This window comes from Henckelia pumila, chromosome 3 (assembly GCF_033568475.1).
Source record: "Henckelia pumila isolate YLH828 chromosome 3, ASM3356847v2, whole genome shotgun sequence".
Classification (NCBI taxonomy): Eukaryota; Viridiplantae; Streptophyta; class Magnoliopsida; order Lamiales; family Gesneriaceae; genus Henckelia; species Henckelia pumila.
This window is the reverse complement of record NC_133122.1, coordinates 116,279,192-116,287,254: the sequence shown is the minus strand read 5'-3', so window position 1 is coordinate 116,287,254 and position 8,063 is coordinate 116,279,192. Positions and strand designations below refer to the sequence as shown.

The 8,063-nt window shown below is 35.6% G+C and overlaps 1 protein-coding gene across 1 annotated transcript; it reads right to left on the bottom strand.

Annotated features, from left to right (window-relative positions):
- Positions 1–415: 415 nt before the first annotated feature.
- On the bottom strand, positions 416–3,088 carry LOC140891551 (uncharacterized). Its single transcript, XM_073300100.1, has 4 exons — positions 2,800–3,088; positions 2,152–2,327; positions 1,301–1,496; positions 416–806 (listed from the first exon to the last, which is right to left on the bottom strand). Exons 1-4 carry the CDS (start codon positions 2,855–2,857, stop codon positions 574–576), a joined length of 663 nt encoding a protein of 220 aa, XP_073156201.1. The 5' UTR covers positions 2,858–3,088; the 3' UTR covers positions 416–573.
- Between the last annotated feature and the right edge of the window lie 4,975 nt (positions 3,089–8,063).

Genomic DNA, 8,063 nt, shown 5'->3' with positions numbered 1-8,063 from the left:
CAAATTCATATTTGTAAGACGGGTTGACCCAGTCCACATTTGTAATGAAACGTAATATTTTTGACAAAATGTTTTTTATTTTTTATGGGTCAGGTTGAATTGAAAATATATCACATAAAATAGACCTATGACACAATCTCACGTGAGTTTTTGTGATATATACATAAAAGATTTTGTTATCTAAATTATTGTATGCTTTCTATGTAAATCACTTTTTTTCCGACGCACGTAATTCACTTTTAAACATCAACTGTATATCAGGAAACAGAGACACATATATATCCTATCATGGGCCATGGCCAATAAAAGTAACTCTCAAACAGAAACTTAATATTTTCTTTTATATATATTCTAATTCATCAATGTGGAGGAAAGTTGAAACACGAAAAATTAGAGTCTTGCAGAGTTCCAGTGATTTATCTGTGCGCAAAACATATCAACAAAAAAAGGCGAAATTCATTACACATTCCTATGCTCCCAAACTAAGTACAACAAATGATCCTCTGCAATTAATTACCTTATATCTCTATACAAATATACTGAAGCGACAGCATGAAAGATTAAGTGCATATATCAGATGACATGGCTAAGAGGGCCGATGCCCAATTCATCTTCGATATCATCTGTTTCTTCGAACAGTTTGAGGAACCGTGCCTGCTCATGCTGCCTCTTTCTTTTCTGCCAGTACTTGTATGTTGCTACCATGACAGCGATACTCACAGAAGATGCAACAGCAATAATGGCAGCAATCACTGCCCAATGCATCCCAGATGAATCTTCTTTCGACCTAGACGTGCCAACTGTAACTGGTAGACAAATATTCAAACCAACAATTTATTTGCTGGCTATATGATATGAATGCGATGACAAGAGATTGGACAAGCATTCGATTCAAGACAAGAGGTGTAAATGAATCGAACCAGCTTATTTTTATTTGAAATTATCGAATTCGATCCAAACTCGAACTTGTTCGAATTTTTTCAACCCAAACTGGAGCCCAAATTATTTGGTTCATTGTTTGTGAGATGCTCGCGAGCTATGAAATGTTGTTAGTATCATATAATTATATACTAAATAAATATTTTTCGAACCTTTCGAATATTTATTTTCGAGCAATAGTTCGAATAGCTCGCGAACATGATAGAATGTTTCGAGTCGAACTCGAGCTGAGTTGATCAAAGCATTTTAATATTTTCGAGATTCAACCCAGCTTGAACTCAAATATATCTATATTTGAGCCTTAAAATTTTCTTAATATTCAACTCGATTCGGTTCATTTACAACCTTATCCAAGACTCACCATTTGCATGAGGGCTGCATTCTGGACATATAAATGTTGCATTGAGTTCTTTATCTTTGAAATGAGTATATTTGCCATCAGGCATACTGAAATCAGATGCACAAAATTCCCACTCATCGAATGTGTCATCTGATATAGCATCCTTCTCATAGAATCCACAACGCTTACACTTTATATCTGGAAGTTCTGTCAGAGGCTGGAAAGAATATAAGCAAGTCAAATGTTGCTTCCAAAGTCCATGATCCATATTGGTAGAATACACCATTCGACGGTAGAGTATGCAGGCTAAATGTAGCATCATGAACCAAATTGGAGAAAATGAAGCATTGGAAGATTGTTGTACAATTTGATCAAGGTCATCAAAACTCGGGAGAAAATCTTGAGCAGAACTTATTTCATGCGACTACCATAACAGAAGATGCTGGAAGCATAAAAGTTATAGCTATTGGCAGATGGCGAAAACAAAATAAACATAAAACGAGGGCCTTAAAATTGTTTGAATGTAAAATGCTTATTCTATTTAGCACAAACAATAAATGGACCATCAGTAGTATTTCCGTAAAAACAGAACAATGGGTCAAACTAATAGCCATGAAAACATTATTCTGTTTGTACGAAACAACAAAGTGTTTTTATTCTCCAGTTCTTCACCAATATCATTATTGACTCAGTCAGTGAGATGTCTAGTTGTTTAAGATATTACCACATGTTTTCCCCACGGATAATTCAAAACGAAACTATAAGAGAAATCGTGATCTAGAATTTTACACCTACCCCACTAGAATTTTACACCTACCCCATTCCCTTAAACCTCGTAAACCATTTTTTAAGAATGATATGTGTCGCTGTACCTGCCAAGACTCCACACCTTTAAAGGTGTAAACTACATGCTTTTCCTTCACATCTGGTAATACCGTCCTGTTCTCCCCACTGCACCGAAAGTAAACTGTTGGCTTCATGAGAAGCCATTCATGGGTTGTAAAGATCTCGATAGAATCAAGTGTGACTACCGCAGCTGGTATCAACACTGAAGACAACCAACACAAACGGAAAGAGATAAAATTACCATCAAGTCCCATAAATAACTTCATGACATCAACCTAACACAAACAAGAATCATCTCAAGAATTCTTGATTGGCTACACAAACAAGGATTAAGATCCGAAACTGAAAACACTCTTAAATCATTCGGTGGCAAAAATTTGTTGATTCATTATCTGCAAATACAATAGGTTTGTTTGTATAGATTCCAGAAACTGGAAAACAATCTGTTCCCCTAATAGATCTTCACTCTCTCTGATCCAATCATAATCCCAAACATTCCAACCAGATTTATCACACAATTCGTAACTCGAAACAATCTATTAGACTTTTAAATTACGAAATTTCATTTCTAGGAACCACTCCACACAAATTACCACCTTCAAGCACAAAATTCAATCTATTCTATTTCCTCACATTCGTTTTCGATTATTACATATAAAATTAAAAATATTCACCTGGAAAGCTGAGAAGAATCGAACATAGCCAAAACAACACACGACGAACCCTAGCCATATGCGCAGAATCCTCGCCTCGACGCCTCCAACCAAAAATTAACCTATAAATACCAATTATCAAACCGCTTTCGATCGGATGTAGGATCTTGGAGAGATTCGATCGAAGGCTGGCTTGAAGAACGAGCAATCGGGAGAGCACAGAATCTGGTTCGCGCGTTTTTCAACGGTCTTGGGCGTTTGTGCGGTTCGCTCTTAAGGTTGTACCAAACATAGGTTTGGTGTTTCGTTCAAAAACAAATTCATCAATTATTTACGAATAAAAGCGCACTCTTACGAGTATATATATATATAGATAAATAGAGTAATTTTCAGCTGCCTAACCATTTTTGCCCAACTCGTCCCCGACCACTAAAACTCATTACCGAATTTTAGTTGTTTTTTTTAAAAAAATTCGTATCACTAAAACCCACTATCGGGTTTTAGTTGTCAGAGATGAGTTTGACATCATTGTTGGACAGCTAAAAATTTATATATATATATACTACTAACTGGTAAAACAAAAGTTATGAATTGTAAATTACATTTAAATTAACTTTTCTTATATATATATTTGGATAATTGATCTTATGGTAAATGTTTTCCTATTTCACATTCCATTTAAGTTACATTATAAAAAAATGATACGACAATAATATATATATTTATATGATTTCAATTAGTATTTTTGTGAGAAAAAAAGGTAGGACATTTATTTTTTTAGTTTATATATGAACATAACTACGACAATATCGAGTAGATATTCTAAATTAAAATAATTCTAAAATAATATAATCGTTTTTTTTTAAGTTGACTCTATTTTAATATATTTTTTCCTTCATTTAAAAATATCATCTTCATTCTCTTTCTCATTCCATCAAGCTGCTTCTTCTCCATCCGTTTAGCTTGCACAGCTAGTTTCTTGAAAACACCTGACCGCTAAATTCGGTATTTTTATTAGCAAGTGCACTAGATCAAGTAATAGTAAAGTGGATAGAGAATCCAAATATCGATCACACAGAGACTGTTGTCAATTCTCAAGATTTGATTATTTTACTTAATCTAGACAAAATTATAGAAATGAGTATGAATTGAATAAAATAAGAATTTAAAATAATAAATAATTATGAAATTAACTAAAGAATAGAACTCAATAATAATTCTAATTAAAATAAGCCAATCAAGACACACGTAGATACCGAACAAATCATGTAACATGTAGCCGATTTAGTACTCAGATTTAATCTTAAATTACGGTGAATTTTCCTAACTTGTTTAAAGCTCTATTTCAAGAATAATTAAACCTATTCAAATATTGACGGAATAATTTTCATAATTCTAATCAAATTCAAATGCATTATAAACTATGAGAATTCAGTTAACACCTAAAACCGCACTATGAAATCGAATACTATTTCTAGTCAATTTTACCTCGTGTTAATTATTAAAGTGATCGAAATCAATTCCTCCTCTGTCGACTTGGAATCAAGTAACATGCAAGCAAAAAATTGGTCAGATCATTTACAAGACAAAATATAAATCTAATAATCAATAATATAAAACCAAATCTGAAAAATTACAAACAAACATCCAAGTTTTCTACATAGATTTGTTCGGCCCAATCACGTCATCTTGGTTTAAGAAAAACTACTCAATAATTGAAAATAATAATCAAACAAAAATTAGGAAAGAAGAACATAAGAAGAAAAAAGTATAGAAATTTTCTCTCAAACTCTGTGAGGACCTTGATTCTAATCATCTAATCAAGCAAAGATCATCCAAAAGGCAATGAATAAGCCAAGAGAATAAATCAATATTTTTTTTTAAAAAAAAAATGCACAGACCCCGTGCCACCTCCGGATAAGGGTCCGGACGTATGAAAAATTCCGAAACCAAAACAGAACACACACAGACCCTTACACGAACCCATGCAAGGACCCCTTCACGGGTCCCGTGCATACCTCCATTCTAAGGTTCGTGCCTATTAAAATCGGCAAAAAGACCTGCACGCGAGACAGAGGACACCCGGACCCATGCACGGAGGCATGTCCAGGGTCTGTGCCCTGCTGCAGAACCAAAAAAATAAGGGAAAACAGATCTTATTCCAACCCCAAATACTCAAAACTCAATATAAAACATGCATAAACCAACACATGATAGTTCTAAGGTTGTACAATCATCGAACTAGTAGAACATGCATCTATTCTAAGTTCCACGAATCAAAATACAACAAGTACAACGAGTTCGAATACAAGTTCGACTTCTAAACCAAGCTCTCACTTCTATTTTCACATCTCATCTATCCATGCGATCTCTGACTCGGTTCTGCCCCACCTGTTGCCAAGCACACATACAAAATAACACAACAGCCGGATAATCCGATGAGAATAATATTCCCAGAATAAGCAACAAACATTCAATATCATTCAATATATCAACTAATGATATAAAAATCTCAATCATGCAATTCAAGAAGTAATCTAAAATGAAATGCATGTCTTTAAAACTCTGGGATTATCAAATCTGGATAATCAAAAGGTGATCTGATTCTTCTCTTTCTCTATGGGATCCCGAGGCTGAAACATGACACCAGTCACACCTACTTCTCCACTCGAGGCAGAGGGTGTACGTTTCAAACCTCTAAACTCTGAAGCAACTATAGGGAGTTACTCAGCTATTGTAGTAAATCTCCTACAAAGCCCCCACCTATAATTCTCAAAATGTCTAACTCGAAATGAAACGAATCATTTAGCTCAATATGAATGCAATGCAAATCATAACTCAATCAATTCAAATAATCAATTAACATGCAAGTATGTAGTTTCTCCGGAACGCTCGAATCAAGTCTGATTCGATTCACTCGTTCCATTCAACTCTAAGTTGTCTTATACCTTTTTCTTTGATTTGAAGTAGCTTCCACTCTCGATCAAGCTACACAACAAGAATTCCAAATCAAAATTCTATTCCAATTGTAATTCAACTATGAAGGTAATTCAATACCAAACCTCGATCAACCCTACGACGATTCGAAATCTAAGAACTCTGAACTCCAAAATCTTCAGCCCAATCTGTACGATAAAAATCAATACAATATCAATCCATTCAAAAACTAAATTCCAACTTCTAAAATCCGGAAATTCAAATCGGCGGCATAACGACTATAAATTCAACTATCCGAATTCACAGACAGCAGTATTTCAATCTAAACAACTCAAATCAACCATAATTCATTCATTTCCATCCAAAATCATCAAATCCCAAAAACACTATTTTTGGATTTTACATAAAAAAAACATAACAATTCCAAACGACGTTCTTTCTCCGATTCGACTTCAAATATACGATCTATCTCAGCTCAAGAACGACATATCCAAAAATCATCTAATTCTGACAACATCCCAAAAATGAAGTATACTGGATCGAAGAAAAACTTACGGTAGAACGGAGCTCTTGCAGCCGTGATCGCGAATATGCCTTCAGAATGGATTTCTATCGGACGGATCGAGCTCGGGAAGAAATCTGGAAAGCTTGGGAGACGTTAATGGGGGTTGAGGCATGAGGGATAAAAAGGAAGATGAAGAAGATGATATCTCACGCCTCTCTCTCCCTTTTTATATTAAAGAACAAGTCAAACCCTCAAAATTGCACTTTGGTCCCTGAATTCTCAAAAAATTGCAGTTTAGTTCCTTAACGCATAACAATTAAATCCTCGAATTTCTTAATCTCTGATATTAATCTTAATTTCCTAAACTCTCGATTAGGCTAATTTTGGGGCGTTATAATTCTCCCCCTCTAAGAACTGATTTCGTCCTCGAAATCGAATACTGTTCAATCTCAAAAGCTAAGGGATAGACCAAAATTGCAAGAGAATTCATCTCTCAGAATAAGTCCAGCACATGCTGTCTCAAAACGAATCTGACTCCCAAATCTCTTCCTCAAATCCGCTTCACTACACTAACACAAACTGAGTCGGTTTGTTTTGGATCTGCTTCTCAGTTCGATCAAAACTCTGATTCGGTACCATAATGCCCAGTTCAAACCTTATTCCCATTAAATCAACGACTTGCGTCTAAGGTAACTCAAAAGTTCAACAAAGTAGGGAAAGAATCAATATCTATCATTCAAAAGGCCGAAAACCCAAACTTCAAATGGTTACCTGACGTATCATCTCCAGGTGAATTCCGAGTCTGCGGGTCCTCATTCAAAGCAAATACTAAGGTTTGTTGCATCGGAGTTTGACTCATTTTTGGATAACCTCTAGGTCGATTCTACTGCGGCGGCTGGAAGGAAAGAATCCCAAAAGCTTGCCGCCCCTGCTGAACCATCGGTCTAGAAGAACGCCCTGACTGAGATCCAACGGTATCACGCTGAGGACATCTCCTCGCGTAGTGTCCGGTCTGATGTCATATATTTCAACTACCATAATTTCCAAGACAGTTTTCGTTGGGGGTGTCGACCTACACAATTGCTGCAAGATAAATCGGAAGATCCAAAACTTTGTCCTGAACCAAACTGTTTCGATCCACTTGAGCTAGAAGAACTACTTTCAGACTTCTTGAATTGATTACCCTACGGTTGAAGGTGACCTCTTATGTTATTCCCTCTATTCCTGGTCGATTTTTGCAACTGAATCTGCTGCAGAAACTCGGATTAAACAAACTTCAAGAAATAGTCGTACCTTGATTCTCTAATTCTTTCCTCTTCGAGAACCCCCAACTTCTCGCAAGCCTTGAAGTTGAAAAAAAACTAATCGAGTTCTACGGTCAAACATGTAGTCCAGAGAATCAAATATCTGATCAATCTCTACTAACCAGCTCTCACATCCCGCGGTATTCTCAGCACTCCTCGGAGTCGGCGGTTAAAACGACTGAAATATCATCAATCATCTCATCAAACATGCTTCCATCGGTGACAGCTAGATATCATGTTCAATAAGTAGTTCGATTACCTCTATCCTCAAACTTTCGGTGACCAAAAGCTCTGTTTTCCTTACTCATGTCATTGACGGAATCCGAAATTGAACAGGAAATAAATACAGTTCATATCACAATTAATTCATGCTTTATCAATTAAATAACAAATCATGTAATTCAATTTAATTCTGAAATATTAAAGCAAACTCGCATGGTATTTAAATAATCATTTAAATAATCCAATCACATGCGAGAATTCAAATCATGCGGACTCGATCTACCCCGCTCACTCTAATTCCAACCAAGATCTTATTG

Bases quoted from the DNA above. Each gene is read 5' to 3' on its own strand.
- LOC140891551 (XM_073300100.1), bottom strand. From the start codon at position 2,857: ATGGCTAGGGTTCGTCGTGTGTTGTTTTGGCTATGTTCGATTCTTCTC. The intron at 2,328-2,799 runs GTGAATATTTTT...GGTTGTCTTCAG, and splicing joins GATTCTTCTCAGCTTTCCAG to TGTTGATACCAGCTGCGGTA. The intron at 1,497-2,151 runs GTACAGCGACAC...TATTCTTTCCAG, and splicing joins AAGGTGTGGAGTCTTGGCAG to CCTCTGACAGAACTTCCAGA.